This window comes from Colletes gigas, unplaced genomic scaffold (assembly GCF_013123115.1).
Source record: "Colletes gigas isolate AHSC1104 unplaced genomic scaffold, ASM1312311v1 Colletes_gigas_Sc00147, whole genome shotgun sequence".
Lineage (NCBI taxonomy): Eukaryota > Metazoa > Arthropoda > Insecta > Hymenoptera > Colletidae > Colletes > Colletes gigas.
This window is the reverse complement of record NW_025106771.1, coordinates 19,916-39,702: the sequence shown is the minus strand read 5'-3', so window position 1 is coordinate 39,702 and position 19,787 is coordinate 19,916. Positions and strand designations below refer to the sequence as shown.

The window sequence follows — 19,787 nt, the reverse complement described above, 5'->3', positions numbered from 1 at the left end:
TCTCAATAACCACAATCCACCAGATTTTTTTCATAATTTTCGTACTCGTTTAAATAGGGGAAATAGGCACTAATTCGCTAATCCGGACTTTCCCTATAACTACCCTTCCGAACAAGATAACGGGTTGAAATTTGGCACAGTGTTTTTTTCTGATGCTCTATCGATAGATCCATCGTATGTCATATTTGATTCAAGGGCATATTTGACCCCCTTATTCGGCTATACTTTGGAATAAAGTTCTGGTTGGCGTGTGACGTCAATAGCAAGTATATAATAAATGGGTTTCCCTATTTGGGAAAGGATGAAAGAAAAGAATGTTCAATTCCACTTGGGGAGTTCGTTGTTCTAAAGTTGATGGAACCATTCACAGGACGCGGAAAAAACGTAACAACAGATATGTTTGGGCTTCGGTGAGTCGACCAGGCTTATAACACAGACCGCATTTTTGTCAAGGCCAGCATGGGCAAATTTAGAATTTCACTTATCGAACAAAATGTCATAAACTTGGTCGCTGAAGGCAGTCTCGAGTGGTTGCAACCCCGGCAGACTGTCGGATGGCCCACAAGTGCTTGGATTCGTGTGCATGGGCCTCCCTTGTTCGTGGTTAGTTTTGCACGCGGGCCCAGGAACCGACGCACGCATTTACGTAAACAGTGGAGGATAGCACAGAACCTAGCTGTTCACTTTTGGTCGCGTTAGGTCAAAGAATATCTTCCCACGCTGATAAAAAGGCGTCGCTGGCATCAAGAGGTACAACCCCTAGCAGTACGAGATTTGGTTCTCATTGTTGATTCTCAGCTGCCCAGAAACATATGGCCACGCGGAATAGTCAGAACCACGTTTCCTGGAAGGGACGGGCGAGTACGGGTGGTCGAAATTCAGACAACGAAAGACAAGTTTATTAGACCAGTTTCGAAATTAATTGCGCTGAAGCCCACGGATATTAGTGCTCAGTAAAACACCTCAGACACGGAAGAGGGAATTTGTTGTCAACACAATTAATAAGTTTACTGTTCGTTTGATCATTTGTCTTACAAGTTTCGTTTTCGTTTCATTTACAATTTTCGTGGTGGTGGAATCATTTGGAGTGGGGAAATAGGCAGATAGGCGCGGTGATTATGAGAAGGATTGGCTCAGTCGCAATCCGGTCGGGAGACGGCAAGTAAGTAGCGAAAGATTGAAAGGTCGGGCGGCCGCAGCCCGGGTTGCCCCATAGCGATTTGTTTGTTGATTAATTTTGGCACGTTCCCTGGCTGTTCGGACGTGTACTGGCAGTTTTAATTTGGCGTATTGTAATTCCCAATGCTCGTGCTCCAATCTCGGCTACTGCGTCATTGTTCCTTGGTTAGACGGTCCAATGTCGCGTAGTCGATGATGGAGCGTACCTCGCAACTGGTGCTCGATCGAGTACATGGGTGAACTCGATGACAAGAGTTCCGGGTTTGGTCCAGGCGTTAATCGGTGGTCGCCATATGGTAAACCTTAAAATCGCTAATGGGGTGGCATTCGGGGCCGGCACGCTGATCGACTTTCGAGTACCTAGGTGATCTATTTTAAAGAACAAAGCATTGTAAGATTCATGAATAAATCAATGATATACAAGGTATTGCCTGCCTTGTCTATACCCCCATCTGATCCCTGCTCCCATTCGCCCGTAGGTCAATGGTAAACAGAAAGAAAAGATAAAATGACTAGATTTTCAAGCAAATTGTATAAATCAAATCACATTACTCTTACAGTGTATAAAAATAAGCCAAAAAAAATGATTGTCTTAAGTTCCATGCATAAATCAATAGAAATAGAAAAAAGCAACAAACGTATACCGGAAACTACTAGATTTTATAATGCCACAAAATTTGGTGTAGATGTGGCAGACCACATGGCAAGGAAATACAGTGTGAAGTCGAAAAGTTGGAAGTGGCCACTTCAGATATTTTATAACAATTTGAACCTACATGGAATAAATGCCTGGGTTTTATATAAAGAAACGCCGGGTGAAAACATTTCGAGGCAGGAATCTTCATTCCAGTTAGCTTCAGAGCTCGGCGCTGCATATAAAAAATCACAAGAAAAACAGCTTCTATCAACACCATCCACAACTTCAAATTCGTTCGTACGAAAAACTTGTCAAATAAAATTTTGTAAAAATTATAAAACAACAAAAATCAGTTTGAAGTGCGAAAAATATGTGTGCAGCAAATGTACATTTCAGACTAAAATAATATGTAAATAATGTAAGGAAGCCGAATAAGATATGTATATGTATGCATAACAATACATATCAAAGTTTAATTTTATTTGTTTTTTTCATAAATAATTTTAGATAAACATAATATTAAGTTTGGTTTCTTACGTGGAAAAAATGAAGTTTTAGTTTTTTAAGTTTGTAATTAAAATTATATAAAAATAAATTTGGACGAAATTTCATAAAAATTCTTCATTTTATATACATTCAGCAATAAATCAACCATTATCTGCGTCGAATAGTAAAATCGATAACTTATTTTAATTACCAGTATATCTGACCGAGCGCGGTAGGAATAGGTATACAAGAACTGTCGGTAGGTTTAGTGTTAATATAACATATTCGAGTCATTTTGTCCAAAAATTAAATAGGAAATATCGTTTAGCTATATTTAACTAACTACTTTATCTAGTCAATATTTTCAGACTAATCCTTTCATGTTGGAAATGCATGTAATTTTAAATACAAATACTGCATTTAATTAATAATTGACATTGGTTAATGAATCATGCACGACGTACTCGCCACGTGTGTGACAATGGTTCAAAAATTTAATCAAGGACGGTTCTCCATTAACGTATGGGCAGGAGTAATTAGAAACTATATTATTGCCCAAATTTATTTATCTAGACGGATAACAAGTGCAACATACGTGTTGCATTCGTTTGTTAATAGGAGTATTAAGAAGAGATAAGCGATGAAAGCTAAGTACACCAGACATGATGTTTTATTAAACTCTCCTAACAATCACGCAGATAAGTATTACTACAAAAAAGTCCATATATGTATTAAGTATCAAACAATATAAGAAAATGCATTATTAACAGGAATCCTCAAAAGAGATGCAACGAAAAAGCAATGAAGCTGAGTTTTGGGTTAGGCATCACGCATTACCTTTGCTGAAATGGGGACATGTATATCGAAAATGCGTAACAAGAGAACAACTTCTCGTTTAAAATATGGAACTTAATCTGTCAATAGATGTAAATACTGTCCACGGAGAATTTCGAACTTCAATCGTGCATATCATAAACCTTGTCAACATGATATCCGTAACTACATACAAAGACTGCTTATACTCTCCTTATTGAAAAAATCTTCTTCCTATATTTAGAGTTATTAAAGGTATGAGATTTGAAAACTAAGTACGTATTCTCATTTAACGTAGAAAAAATTAAACAGTAGTATATTAAATAGAACTGTTTTATAGTATAATTGGCTAAACCCTTTACTCCATAATTACTTTTGCGCTTATTTTAGGTGAAAATATTTTATAAATATTGATAAACAAATAGTTCTTCATTGTCACTTAGTTGAAAATTGAAAAATATATAATTAATGTAATAAAAAAAATGTAGGTTAGTAGGCCGTGAATCTATGTGAAAAAGTTTGCAACAGTCTCGCAACCAAGCATCTTACTCACTGCACCACACTCTTGGAAATAACGTTGATACTTCTGAATAGAAATGTTCCAAAACATAGAATATAGTTATCTATTAAAGGGAATATAAAAATTCAAAGTATAGGTTACTTTTTCATGCGAAAAACGTGGAAAGAAACGGTTTTCGATTTTTACAACTACGGCACGCCCTACCATAAAGTTCGAAAAAATTCGGGGACATAACCAATGACAATACGCATTTACAGTAATTATATAAATTTAGTGTCCAGAAAGGTTCATGATGAAATCCGTATTTTTCTGCGTTTTTAATTTTTCACACCTAGAAGTTGAAATCGAAAACCCGGAAAAAATTCTCAAACACGTATCTCAATAACCATAATGTACCAGATTTTTTCATAATTTCCATATTCGATTAAATAGGGGAAATAGGCACAAATTCGTATCTCGATAACGACAATGCACCACATTTTTTACGAAATTTTCGTACTTGTGTTATTTCAATATTCAGAGATAAAGAATAAAAAAGAATGTTTACCATATTAAGAACAGTAGTTTAGTTAATTAATATTGGCAACTTTGTCTTTCTGATTGACTGTACTTATCTTACAATAGAATTACCCAATTGTGATTTAGATTCATTAGATAATTTATTAATACAACTTCTTATAATATATTACAACACAAAAGTATTCAAATTAGATGGCAAAGAAGATATAAAGATAAAGAAAATTGAGAATTAATCCATAAAGAATATAACATGATATTTAAGATAATTGACATAATATTATATTAGAACACTACATTATTTAATGTGTTGGATAAATATCCAAGTAATAGACCAATGACACTTAATGTTTGGGATGTTGAACCCTTTTTCTGTAAAAGTGAACCGTATTTTGAATTTTTGAATATAAAGGCAAGAAGAAAACTCTTTTTATACAAAATAAATTAAATTGTCTTACATAGAGGTCTACTTATGATTTCTATTGAAATGTGATCTTAAGATAAAAGATGCAGCAAGGGGTGAACTATGATGGCTGACAATAAAGGCAATTTTCAACAATGTTTTGAGCATAACAATGAAACTTCTTCTGATAAATGTTTAATGTCTTCGAAAGTATATTTCTTGAACTACTTCTTCTCAAAACTTCGTATAAAAATATTAATTGTTATAACCATAATAGGAACCAGCGTGAGAGGCTTCCAAAAATTTCCTAGAAACGGGCGGACGTGTAATTTTTCATTGCAAGTTGTGAAACAAGAAATCATGCAATTTTCTTAAACTGTAGGACAGTAGCTTCAGTTGCACGTACAGATTTTTAAAAATAATTATTTATTAAAAAATGATGAAACTTTGAAGGAAATATTTTCAAAAACCTATAACCAAATCAATATTTCTTTTAACACCACGTCGAAACTAATTATTCCATCGAAAATTCCGTACGTGCAACTGAAGAAAATAGTATTAAGAATCACCACACAAAATTTTAAGTAAATCGGATGAAAATTGACTGCGTTATTGAGACACGCAGTTTGAAAAGTGTGGTTTTGAGAAAAACGTGTTTAAAAAGTTTTGCACCAGATTATCTAAGAAATAACATTGGGGTTTTTAAACTTTCTAAAGGGGATCTACTTCAGGACCCAAAACCGTATCTTCTCTAGAAAGATCATCCTCATCTCCTTCATTTATATCCCCTTTTTCCTTCAACCCAATGTCATGTGTCGCTGTTTTGTGTTTTCACTCAGCTGCGGAAAGGCAAAGCATGTTCTGTTTGTGTCGATATGCATAGCCTGTGATCTAATTTTAATATCGTGGACCTTCATGATTTGTAATAATCCTGAATAGCTATTGTTAAATTGGTTTACGACTAAATAAATTGCCATTTGAACCACTTTAGTCGTGCATCGGGACATTCTAAATACTCTTCATTCACACAATTATCTCGATCAAAATACTTCCTATTCATATAAAACCATTACCACAGTAGAAATAATAATAGAGTTTCAAATGAATGTCCAAAAGTAAAGAGCAGTTAATTTGAAGCCTTAGGCATATTGCATCTTCTACATCTAAATGCATTTTTGCAAACTTTACTTTAATATTTTAGGGAGTCATTCTTAGACCATCAACAATTGAAAGGAGATAATACTAAAATTTCAATTTTTTTCAATCTGTCACAGTGATTTCTCCCCTTAAATTCAAGCCCTTTTCATTTTTCCAAATCACAGATTTAAAAATAATTTAGATATTTACAACAAAATGATAACAGATTTAAAATATTTAATCAAATTTAAACGTAACAGATATACAGTATTAATAAACGATAATATTAATAATATTGTGACACTCTTACTTGATTATAATATCAATACGGATACTTTGATTATTAATTTATTAAGGCATAAAGTTAATAAAGTCCCAGTAGATCATAAACATTTTAAAGAGCATACAACTTCATAAAATATTTTATTAGTGATATAAGTAATTTAAGTAATCTGAACTTTATAGCTACAACTATATCTTTAGTTATGGAATCACAGATTCAATTTACGAGTAGTCAGAGTAATAATATTAAGTTCTATGTTAAGACATTTGTTAATAAATACAAACATAATGTTGACGATTTACTCAGATTTATTAAAGTAACTAGGCAAAATGGGAAAAATATTAAGATATTTAAGATATGAAGATACCGGTAAAAATATTCTTTTTATCTTTATATATGTCTCCCTTTATATTTTGTGTATTGGATAATATAGATCTAGATTCTTTTACTGATGAATTACAAATAAACTGAAGTATTTTATAGGATTTGTCAAAAACGATTTTCATTTTTCTATAAATTTGTTTTATGAAACAACCAATGAAATTAAGTTGCATGCATGCATAAGAGATAAAGCTGTGTAAAAACTTTTGAAGCATGAGAGATGAAACTTACAGAGATCTTTATAGAATATGTTTCAACAAAATGTTGACTTAAATGTTAAGACTTACCTTTTGTAAAAGCCGGCGATATCGACTGTGTAAATCGTCTAATGTTCGTGTCCGGTGAAGTCGAACACGTGCTCGATTTAGGTTATGTACGTTCCTCACGTGCCACTTTCTCGATGTGTACTTTTACATCAAAATTTTCGACCAGCATTGCATCCTCGTCGCCAAATTGTAGTGCCCTTGAATTCGAGAGACTGGTTAAGTGCAAATCTTTGTTGATCGTCTACCCTCAACTTTATTAACAACTCGTGAATGCAAGACAAACTTCATGTACCTAACTATCCGCTCCCACTCCTACTTCATTGTCAATAAATAATTACAACTCACCATATATTTCTTTGATTTAATATTACACTCGGGTTTTCACACGCGTCTGCACTCGATGAGTCTAACACCGAGGACCTGTCGGGATTCCCCGACAAAGATTCTTGCATCGCAAAGAAAGCGGAAGGGCGCGGACGCGATCCCGCCGTGCTGCACTGCGCGCCAACCTTAAGGCAGGTTTACGCGCGCTAAATACGGAGGTGCCACAGTGATGCCAGAAAAGCACCGTCGGGTGCACACTCAACATGCCAGTGTTGCGTGACCACGCGAACGTAGCCCCAGAAATATAATAATCGATAGGTAAATTAGGAGCGAAATTCAAAAGCGGATGGTTATGCGTGATTGAGAGAATATTGTTAAGGATGCGCGATGCTGGTGGCACGCGTGGGAAAGATCTTGGGTAGAGCTCGAAAACAGGAAGAGGACACCAATTAGCAGACCCCGAAACGAATCGCGAGTTTCTTGTAAGTCACGTAACCTCTTGAAAAGGCCTTGTCCTTTTGTTAGTCTTAGGAGCGTCGATCGACTCCAGAAATGCTGGCGACGCTAAGGAAGTCATAAATTTCCTTCAAGGGTTGTTCCCTCGATCCTCGGAGCAGAGCCTATTTTCTCTTCCCACGTAGGCACCCCGCTGTGTAACGGAAAAGCGCGACTCCACCGAGTTCCCACCACCACCCGAAGACGGAGGGAAAGTTAGACGCCGATTCGCGGGGGCGTGTGTGCATCGGAAGGACGGCCTACCGCTTGGATCTGATGCGTCCTTCACCCTGATTGGACTACGAGGATCTATGGGAGGACTAGGAGGATTTGGCCAACGACTTCGGCGAGGACCTCGGAGGAGACTTCGAAACGCTACGATTTTTCTATGTCATTGTGTCTCTAACCGGCCTTCGGACCAGTAAAATAAACTACGAAGTTTACCTAACAAAAGAGTTCTCTTGTCTAGTTTTATTAAATTCCCACGCTCCGACAAGCAGAGCGGTTCTGCGCTCCACGGGCACCAACCCGCGTTCTTATCTTAAATTCCCCGCTAAAATACGCAACACTGCTGATGTCTCGTTCTCGATTGGCGGAGTCTGAACTCCGCGTACGCGTGTCTGCGGGCGCCTGCTGGTTCAAAAGTAGCGCGCATCGGCGGACTTATTGCCGACGACCGGAACAGCGGGTCTTCTTTGGCATTTTGAATTTACAGGCACGGCGATTTACTATTCTTCTTCCAGCCGGGCTTCGACGCTCGATTACCCACGGTTTGGACGCAAGTTAAAGACTCTACTTTTATTCTAACACACATGATACCGCCGTGCGGAGGATTGGTTCGGGGAAAGGAATCGATTAATCATTATTGAAATTTTAAGTATTTTAGTTTATATAGACATCAAATATCACTATACGTGAGAATTACTTGAAAAGGGCGAAATAAAAGTTATTTATATAAAAACCGAATCGATGCTCGCAGACATATTCACAAAAGCGCTATCGAAAATGAAACACGATACAGTAATAAAAATGTTACAATTAGCGTAAGAAATTAGCACGTATACATATATTTGCGGAACTCACTGTCGATAGAGAGGGTATCAGAATATCGACGTTGATTGTAGGGAATGTGGCACCGGCGTCGCCATTTCCCCTAGGGTCGCGCCTAGGGCGAGCGGACGCCTTGAAGTTGGCAGCGCTGCCGCGGAAGGCGGCGCTCGAAACAAGAGAGAAGCACCAGCTCTCTGGCTTCTCCGCCTCTCGTCAGAGACGGACGTGTGCGCAGCTTTGGTTACAATAAAAGTCTCCGTTTTGTGTCCATCTTGGACAACATCCTGAGTACATATTTCAAACGAGTATACTCTTCGTACGACAGCACATACATTAGGCTATTGCCCTACATGGCAATAGCAAGCAGCTCCCTCTGGTTTCTTCAGGCAGCAGCGTATCTGATGTATTACCATTTCTGTGCAGAGAATATCTGCTGTAATACTGACCTGCCGAATCGCTGAGGTCACGTGCCGTGCCTAGCCCCTTGAGATTAGCCCTTTGCACTCGAGCGGCGCCCCGGCCGATTTCAAGTGTGAAACTCGAGCAGCGCTGCTGCAGCGCCCGAGTGATTTGAAGTCTTAAATCGAGCGACGCTGCTACGGCACTATAGTCTTTTGTAACTCGATCTCTTTATTTACGATGTGCGATAAGATATTTTTCTCTGAAGTACTTTCGTGGACTAGGCTCGGCTGACATTGTAGCCAAATCTTAGCTCAGTTCAGTTAATCTCAACGTAGCATTCACTTGAAACAGTCATATAGTAACTAAAAATATTTGAGCCCTAAAATATGGAGAAAGATCAGATTAGCTCGAGTTCGGACGAATTCGATTTTAACCGCTTTGGATGATGAACATACATTGACTTTCGGCGGATTATGCCGCGAAAGGAACGAATCCAGTGGAGAAGACAGTGATGCAGTAAGAGGCGTGAGACGGCGAAAAATTGGAATTATAGAGAGCTACAGTGAAGTTGAGAGTGATGTTGAAAGAGAAGTTGAAAGTGAAGCTGTGGAAGGTGCAACCAGTTCAACATGGGTACTTTGCGGAGACTACGACGAAGTGCTGCCAAACATACAATTTATACTTGGCCAAAACCCCACAGTACCACGAATAGTTTCTAACGTGCAACAACCAATAGATTTTTTTAAACAGTTTTTCACTAATGAGCTCGCGAAAAAATTATTCGTGAAACCAATAAGTATGCAAAAAGAAAATTGGAAGGGAAGACGCTGTCTGCAACTCGATATGGCGAAGCTGGCGTGATGTCACCAACGAAGAGTTCTGGGCATTTCTTGCTGTCGTTATCAATATGGGGACAATGCCGTTGGCCAATTTGCAAGAATATTGGTCGAAAAATGTCGTCAGTCGTATTCCTTTCTATTCGGATACATTTACCAGAGGACAGATTTAGTCAAATATTTTGGATGCTTCATCTGGAAACTATTCCAACACGCACCACCAATCCACGAACGCGCCTACAACGCGTAAGCTGCTTTTTGGAATATCTCAACTCAAAGTTTCGGATTATTTTATCCCGGGCGAGCACATATGTGTGGACGAGTCAAATATAAAATTCAAGGGTCGAATTTCGTTCATCACATACAATCCGAAGAAACCGACAAAGTGGGGTATCAAAGTTTATACTCTAGCTGACTCAAAGACTGGCTATATTTGCTGCATTTTTCCATACTATGGATCACTCACCACAGAGCTTGTTAGAATATGGAGGGCTCAAATATTAATTTGAGAACCTCGTCTAACGGGTGTCCGGATTACGAAGGAGTAGGACGTAGGAAAAGTAAATCGTTTGTTTTCTAATTGTATTTTCGCGTCGTCGATCTTCGACGACGCCGTTTATTGGAAAAAAAGAATGAAACAAAACAAACGAAACGTATAAAAACTTGTAATAATCCAAAGAAAAATAAAAAATTCAGAACAAAAATCAACAGAAAGAAAACCGAATTTTTGGCCATTTGCCGCTTTTAATCAATTGAAAATTAATCGTCTCGTCGTCTGGCGAGGTAATCCGCCTCTCGCTCGACGAGTCTTCGGCTGGCGTCACTCTTATCTGTAACAAAAAAGGACGGAACTTGGTGTAAATACACGGTAACGTTAGTCACGTTTTCCGTCTCGTTCTGAAGTTCTCGCGCTCCTAGCTGTGCTTGTCGCACTCAGGAGCGGGGATTCTCTGCCGCTGCGTTACGCGGCGAAACAGGTGGACTGTATTTATTTATGTGTGCGTTCCCTTTAAACCGGGAAACAGCTGATTGCAGTTCTAAGGAAGACGAGATTATACCTCGATTCTTCCTATACTGCGTTATCTCGACCGTCGTAGGAAAGGGCAACAGATGGAGGTTGTAAGGCTCCAAATGTTGTCGAATCCTCGGTTTCTTACCGTCCTCGTAATCCGTCCGTGTACGGTGTGGGACTGTACCTTGTCTGCGTTCACAACGACTTACGGTTAGCGTACGTTTCCCACTGTTGCTCTTGAGCGGTATTCCACGCACACGTTGGCGTATTTTCGAAATACCGCTTCAGCAGGTCGCCTGATGCTGGACACGTGATTTAAATTCCTAGCACCGACTGGAGGGCGGCAAGTCCACCCACGGAATACCACGTGGTCCGTCTAGGTGGGGTTTTAACCGTTCGACAGTCAAGGGAGGTTCGTAGGTCAAACTCGAAACTTCGGATACGACCGATCGGTCCAACGATACGTATCCTTTTTCCTCAGTCTTAGGTGGTTTTTACCACTGCTGCACTAGAAACGTTAGGAAATAACCCACGAGATTCCTCGTTAGAAACGGAAGTGTCGTTGGTACCGGATGGTATCCCAATCCGTTTAGGTACTGCACTTCTTTGCGTTTCCGACTCTTTTTCACTCCAGTTAAAACGTGTAGCGGAAGTATTTGCGTTACCGGATCGGACCCCAATCCGCTCTCGCACTGCACCTTCTTCACCACGTTCTTAACTGGCTCGAAAGAACGACAAGCTCTACACAATTCGTTCTATATGATATGTACGGAGGAGCGGGATCGTATACCCATCTGCTCTCTGCCGTTTTCAAATCAAGAGTGATTCGCTTAACATGGAGAGTCAAATTCGGAGAGCGATTTCCGACTGGCGGCGCTGTAGCCGAATTTGAGTTTGTCCTTGTCTATCTTTCGATTGTCTTTCCTTTTCTATCTTACGCGTTTCGAAACGTTAGCTTGAAATTCTGCGTAGTTTGGTCGATCGCGTGATGTTTCGAAGAAATCCGTATGTGACCGTTTTTGTATCCGGTCTTGTTTACGCGTAGCGGACATGAGCGCCGAACATTCTCGAGTATGTTACATACGCAGAAAAACAATACCGGGTGACGAATAATATTCTACTATTCTTGCACGTCGAATTAACGCGATATTTAAACATACCGCCCCCCTTGCACGGTCCGTGCAATTAAACGGAGGCGCGGTAATTCGCGGTCACGTGTCGATCGACCAGAGAAAAATTTTCCGTGTACTCAATTAACAAAATTAAAGTACTTACATTATCGGCGTGCGAGGGCTCGTCTGCCCTCCATAATTTGGAGGGTGGTCATGACCGCCCTAATGGATAGCCGTCGCATCAACCCTACTACGGCCTGCTGGCGTTCGCCCGGCTAGCCGCTGCCCCCCTTGCCTCCGCGACATGGCTTGCCGGTCTCGGGCCCGGCGATCCCCCTCCTCCTGATGGCGTCCGCGATATCCTCTAGGGCTTTCACCCCTAGAGGTTCCGGGCGTTGTCCTGCTGCTGCCCGGTTGCGGTGAGGTGGCCGCGGGTCTTGGCGTTGGCGGGTTGGCTTCCGCGCGGTAAACGCAGAAAATGAGGCGTCCTCCTCTTGCCCACTTCAGTCGGAAGTGACCTCCGGGCACCTTGCATTTACACCGCCTCGACGTCCAAGGCACGTGGGCCGGTACGCGGAGGACGTCCTGCCCCAAATTAATTATAAACTCCTGGGACGGCCCAGGAGTCTCAGCTGGCGTGGGTGGTATGTCGGCCGTCGGGGCTACCTCCGCTTCCGGGGCGACCGTGGGTGGCCGAGCGTATCGGCCCAGCTGTAACAGCCGTTCGAACTGTTGGTCGATCGCGGGGTCGCTCGCCGACCCCACGACCGTCTGGGCACTTTCGTCCGAACTAGTTGACGACATTTTGTATTTTTACTTTTTTTTTTTTTGACTCGCTATCTGATGACTTGGTTTCTTATTCCGCGTGTGACTTGGAACTGAAGGAATTCGGCCTAACGGTCCTGCTTTTAAAACCTAGGACGCTCGCGAATTGCTCCCTTCCTTAACTGTTAACGGGATAGTAGGGAAGAGATTCCCCTATCCCCGTTTTGTCACCGAGACACAGGACACATGGTGATCCACACCTGTTGTTGTTACCAACGGCGGTTCTCACTTCCTGTCTCTTTCTCACGTGGAATTCGGGATTTCTTTTGTCCCGCTAGCGTCGTCTTCGTCTGTTATCGATAGCGACTCTTCTATGGGCAATTTACACAGACGTGTGATTGGTCGTGTGTAGGTGGAAGTGGCTGTGCGTACTTTAACAACCCGTACGTGCCTGTCCTTGCCCGGGAAAATTTCCTCAATTCTTCCCATTTCCCATTGATTCGGGGGGAGAAGAGGGTTTTGCACTAGAACCAAATCGTTCGGTTTTAGCTGCACTTGAGCGGTACGCCACTTATAGCGGTTCTGGAGGTGCGTGAGATAATCACGCGTCCAATGCCTCCAGAGTTGCTCGTGGAATTTCTGAATAGCTCTCCATCGCGTAAGCCGCGAGATATTTTCATTTTCCACTGACTCTACCGGAAGTGCATTCATCGGGCTTCCGATCAAAAAGTGGCCCGGTGTGAGGGGCGCATAATCCTCTGGACAATCACTCAGAGCGGCGATCGGTCGCGAATTTAAACTCGCTTCGATTTTGCAAAGTAATGTCTGCATCTCCTCGCTCGTGGGAGTGAAGTTGCCGAGGATGCGTTTTAGATGATGTTTCACCGATTTCACACCGGCTTCCTGCATACCGCTAAAATGCGGTGCACTAGGTGGATTGAATTTCCACTTAATACCCTTCTGGCCGCACGTATCGCGCATTTCTCGTGTGTTATACACGATATTGAAATGCTCTCTTAATTCTCGATCCGCTCCGACGAAATTTGTTCCGTTGTCACTGAACACGCAGGACGGAACTCCGCGGCGAGCGATGAATCGGTCAAGGGCGGCCAAGAAAGCACTCGTTGTGTAATCGTGCACGAGTTCGATATGTACGGCTCTGGTAGCGAAACAAACGAATACCGCTATGTAAGCTTTGTGGGCCGTTTTACCTCGACCGGCGGAGTCGCGGACTCGAAAGGGTCCCGCGTAATCTACTCCGCAATTCGAGAAAGGTCGTGCCGCGCGGGTGCGTTCCGGAATTAAATCCTGCATTATCTGCGTGGACGCTGTTGCATTCCATCTCACGCAGCGCATGCAACCATGGATAACCGTACGCGTCGCGTTACGACAGCCGATGATCCAGAATTTCTGTCTCACCGTGTACATGGTCAATTGCAAACCCCCGTGCAGCGTATCCGCATGACATTGCCTTATTATCATGTTCGAAACATGATGTTTTGGCAGAATTATCGGGTGTTTGGTTTCCCATGCAAGTGCCGCATTCTCCAACCTTCCACCCACTCTGAGGACTTCCTTGTCGTCGAGGAAGGGGTTTAGGCCTTTCAATGGAGACGTTGCAGGGATTTCACGGTGCCCTTTCAGGCACTGGTATTCATCTGCAAAATGCGTGCTTTGCAAGTAACGTGCAATTCTTTCCGTTGCACGCTGTATTTCAGATGCGTCGACAACGTTGGCGTCGAAGGACCGACGCTCTCCGTCCCGCGCCCTTCGAAACCGGAGGCAGTAGGCGGTTACGCGTAGTAGCTTTCTCCATTGGGAAAATCGAAATACAAAGTCCCATTCTTTTTTCGGAGTTGCTACGAGCGTATGCGAGACGCGTTTTCCTTCTTCCGTTTCGATCGAAGCGGGTATTTTCGGCCAATATTCTTCCGCCCGCCGAAGCCACGGCGGGCCGGAAATCCATAGTTCCGATTGAAGAAGTTCCGCGGCTTCCACTCCTCGCGAATTTAAATCTGCGGGATTTGAGCGCGTGGGAACATGACGCCATTCGGCGTTCGGAAGCATCGTCTGGATTTTTGATACACGGTTGGCGATTACCACCTTCCATGTCGACGCATGTTTTTTCAGCCAAGCTAGTGCAATCGTAGAATCTGTCCAGCAGATTATGCGATCCAATTTCATGGAGATGGACCGCTTTACGTGCATCACAAGCTCGGAGAGGAGTACTGCCCCGTTTAATTCCAGTACGGGTATGGATTGCGTTTTGATCGGCGCCACCCGCGTTTTTGCCATTACCAATGTCGTAAAGACGTCATTGTTTGTCGTCGTCACGCGTAAATACGTGACGGCGGAGTAGGCGGCGAGGGAGGCGTCGCAGAATCCATGCAACTCCACGGATACGGTATCGGCTCCGTACCGTATCCATCTGGGAATTTTTAATTTTTTCAGGCTGTTCCAATCCACGCAAAACGTATTCCACGTTCGTTGCGTGTCCGCGGAGATTTGATCGTCCCACTGGATTTTCTCCAGCCACTGGGACTGCATCAAAATTTTCGCACGTATTACTACTGGTGATAACCAGCCGAGCGGATCGAACAGCTTGGCAATCTCCGAAAACAGATTTCTCTTAGTCATCGGGAACGCCGATGGTTGAAATTGTTGGAGATTGAAATAAAAATAATCCCCAGACGGTATCCAGCGTAGACCGAGCACTTTCAGTTCGGAATCCTCGAACAAGGTGAGGTCTACGGCGTGGGAGTGAGCGCTGTGGGGGATATTTCGCAATAGTTGCTGCGAGTTTCCTGCCCATTTTCTCAACTTAAACCCACCTCCTTGCAGGAGCTCGCACACTTGTGTGCGGATTTTCTCCAGCAAGGGCTTGTCTGGTGCTCCCAAAAATACGTCATCGACGCAAATGCCCTTCTCGAGAATCGGAGCAGCCAAGGGGAATTTTCCTCCATCCTGCTCTTTTAATTCGAGAAGGTTACGCATCGATAAGTACGGAGCGCACGCTGTTCCGTATGTAACGGTATTTAACTCGAACGCTTTTAGCTGTTCGGTTTCGGGTGCACTCCAAACGATGCATTGGAATCGACGATCCTGTGGTGCTACGAGAATTTGTCGAAACATTTTCTCAATGTCGGCCACCAGCACGTATTTATACAAACGCCACCTCGTTAATACCGAGGTGATATCGTTTTGCAATTTTGGACCGACGTGTAGGATGTCGTTTAGGGAGCGACCTCCCGCCGTCCTACAGGTTGCGTTGAACACGACCCGTAACTTGGTGGTCGTACTGTCCGTACGGACGACCGCTCTGTGTGGTATATAGAGTCTAGAACGGTCAATAGGCTCGATACGAGTCATGTGACCTTGCGACTCATACTCGTTTAAAAACTCCGAGTATTCTTTACCGAGAGTCGGGCTCGTGTCTAATTTCTTTCGCAACCTTGCGAGAGCCGAAAACGCTATGTGGAACGACTTTCCGATCGTTTCCTCCGGTTTCGGGCAATTAAATGGGAGTCGCACTTGAAACCTCCCAGTTTCGTCTCGGACGACGGTTTTCTTATAGAATGCTTCGCATTCTTCCTCTGACTTTGTACGCACAGAGGTCGCGGGAATTTCCTCCATTTCCCAGAATTTTCGAATCGCTTGATCCAGCGATTCGAGCACGGTGCAATGTAGCGTCCGTACTGGATTCTGGCTTTTCCCTACTGCACTTGTCGGCCCGGAAATTACCCAGCCGAACGCAGTTTCTTGGGCTATCGGACCCTCCGCGTTTATGCGACGGAATCCCGGTCGCATAATTTGTGCGTATAAGTCAGCCCCGATCAGAACTTCAATAGTTTGATCGGTCGTGAGGTCGGGGTCGGCGAGAGGTAGGTCCTGGAACGCTTCGTATCCGAGCGTTTCCAAGGACTCTGGTGCGTAGGTCGTGATTCGCGGCACGACGTACGCGTCGACCATGCAGGTCGGTTTTCTACCTTCTCTCGCACACAGATTCATCCCGACACTGTACTTGATCGTTTGGGTTCGATCTCCTCCCAAACCCGTGACCGTGGCTGGAGTTTTCCTTCGAGCGAGTTGGAGGTCATTCACCAAACTCGCAGAAATGAAGGACGTTTCTGAACCTTGATCTAGCAGTGCGCGCACGATTCGCGACGCACCGTATTTTCCGAACACTCGCACTCGAGCCGTGGCTAACAACACGGGCCTCGGTACACCTGTACCGAACGTCGTACAATGTGACGTTGCGGCTTGTGTTGTGTTCGTGTTGCGCGAGGTTCTGGATTTCGATCTGAAATTTACAGACCGACGAGCCGGGGCTTTTTCGCTCGTTCCCTCCCCATGGTCGTACTCTTTTCTCGGTAACGGCTGGTTTCGAGGTTCCCGGCTTACGTCGACGTGCAGCAGGGGATGGTGCCTCCCGTTGCACTTTGTACAGACGATGGGGCGTCTGCAGTCTTTTGCGTGGTGGTTAGCGCCCAGGCACTGTAAGCACCACCCACGATTTCTTACATATAGACTGCGCTTGCTTGGAGTCATTTGCAAGAGGTTTTCGTACGTCGTCACGTGGTGCGGTCCGGTACAGACTGCGCACGGTGTCCTTGACGTGGCCCCTGCTGGTCTGTTTTCGATACTTTTGCCACGAGGCGGTCCCGCCCAAAGGTTGTCCTTGACAACATTGTGGCTGCGCACGTGTCTCAAGGCCGATCTCGATTCCCGAGTCGAGCTTCGACTACGTGCGTTATCATGTGTGGCAGATGCGATGGCCGCCCCCCCGTCGCTTCTCATCCATGGAGAGCAGTGCGCGGGAGTGCATTTCAAGGAACCTCCGCACGTCCTCAAACGTGGGATACTCTGTTGCGAGGTTCAACGTTTTCTGCCATTCCAACTCTAGCGCCGGCGAGAATTTTTGCTTCGCCCAATGCGCGAGTAACCAGTCCCGCTGCTGTTCGGGCGTGCCCTTTTTATCAAGGGCGGCGAGCGCCTGTGTGCAACCCTCGGTGACCTGCTGCATACTAGCCAGGTCACCGGTATCTATTGGTTTCGTAAACAGGAGCTTGTCCAGCAGTTTTCCCGTGACCAAGCGTGGGAGACCGAAGGTGTTCTTTAGCTTCGTCCACCCCACGGAGAAATTTCGACCGACGATTTCGATCGAAGCAATACACGCCTGTGCGGGTCCCTCTACGCAGGCATTCAGATAGTGCAATCTTTGCACATCCGACAGCGCTGCATTTCGTATGACCCCGGAGGTGAACAGATCCTCGAAATGTTCCCATTCCTGAGGATCCCCTCCGAATCTTGGCAGTCGTTGCTTCGGGAGCTCGATCGGTATATTACTTTGAACTTCCGACGCTGCTGGTTTCACCTCAGCGCTCAGTCGGCCAAGTTCAGTAAGAACGAAATCCTGGAAATCCTGGAAGTCGTCTTCAGCACTCCTCATGTAATTCAGCTTAAAGAGGTCGTGCGACACTCTTTCTGCTGGAGGAATTTGTTTACGCACGCTTGCATACCTGGTGCGTATTTCGCGCCAGGTTTCCTTGCCGTGCTCGAGCTTTTCCTCAAGCAGTCGCTCTGAGAATTTCGCTCGTCCTAATTTTCTTAGGTTAGATGCTAGCCGCTTCAGCTGACCACATAGATCGATCACGTCTTCGATTTCGTCATCGAGATCGATTTCAAGGGATTGCTGTGATACGGCCATGCTGCGTATTTTCGAGGATTAAACCGCTCGAAATGATTTCTTACGTGGGTATCCCTCACGTGTAAGAACTTGCACCTTTTCCTGGTCCACTCAACTTCGTTTCGTATCCGGCTCGAAGGACCTTTTGTTAGAATATGGAGGGCTCAAATATTAATTTGAGAACCTCGTCTAACGGGTGTCCGGATTACGAAGGAGTAGGACGTAGGAAAAGTAAATCGTTTGTTTTCTAATTGTATTTTCGCGTCGTCGATCTTCGACGACGCCGTTTATTTGAAAAAAAGAATGAAACAAAACAAACGAAACGTATAAAAACTTGTAATAATCAAAATAAAATAAAATCAGAACGAAAAATCAACAGAAATAAACAGAACCTTTGGCCGTTTGCCGCTTTTCACACTTGAAAAATAAAAATTAAAAATCAATTGGCTCGTCCTCTGGCGCGTTAATCCGCCTCTTGGTGGACGAGTCGTCGGCTGGCGTCACTCTTCTCTGTAACAAAAAGGACGGAACTTGGTGTAAATACACGGTAACGTTAGTCACGTTTTCCGTCTCGTTCTGAAGTTCTCGCGCTCCTAGCTGTGCTTGTCGCACTCAGGAGCGGGGATTCTCTGCCGCTGCGTTACGCGGCGAAACAGGTGGACTGTATTTATTATGTGTGCGTTCCCTTTAAACCGGGAAACAGCTGATTGCAGTTCTAAGGAAGACGAGATTATACCTCGATTCTTCCTATACTGCGTTATCTCGACCGTCGTAGGAAAGGGCAACAGATGGAGGTTGTAAGGCTCCAAATGTTGTCGAATCCTCGGTTTCTTACCGTCCTCGTAATCCGTCCTTGTACGGTGTGGGAATGTACCTTGTCTGCGTTCACAACGACTTACGGTTAGCGTACGTTTCCCACTGTTGCTCTTGAGCGGTATTCCACGCACACGTTGGCGTATTTTCGAAATACCGCTTCAGCAGGTCGCCTGATGCTGGACACGTGATTTAAATTCCTAGCACCGACTGGAGGGCGGCAAGTCCACCCACGGAATACCACGTGGTCCGTCTAGGTGGGGTTTTAACCGTTCGACAGTCAAGGGAGGTTCGTAGGTCAAACTATAACCTTCGGATACGACCGATCGGTCCAACGATACGTATCCTGTTTCCTCAGTCTTAGGTGGTTTTTACCACTGCTGCTCTAGAAACGTTCGGAAATAACCCACGAGATTCCTCGTTAGAAACGGAAGTGTCGTTGGTACCGGATGGTATCCCAATCCGTTTAGGTACTGCACTTCTTTGCGTTTCCGACTCTTTTTCACTCCAGTTAAAACGTGTAGCGGAAGTATTTGCGTTACCGGATCGGACCCCAATCCGTTCTCGCACTGCACCTTCTTCACCACGTTCTTAACTGGCTCGAAAGAACGACAATCTCTACACTATCAGTTCTATTTGGTGTATACGGAGGAGCGGGATCGTATGCCCAT

The 19,787-nt window shown here is 44.0% G+C and overlaps 1 protein-coding gene across 1 annotated transcript; it reads right to left on the bottom strand.

The window, feature by feature from the left end:
- Window positions 1–12,920: 12,920 nt before the first annotated feature.
- LOC122404277 lies at window positions 12,921–16,625 on the bottom strand. The gene has a single exon (XM_043408215.1). It carries the CDS (start codon window positions 16,623–16,625, stop codon window positions 12,921–12,923), a length of 3,705 nt encoding a protein of 1,234 aa, XP_043264150.1.
- Between the last annotated feature and the right edge of the window lie 3,162 nt (window positions 16,626–19,787).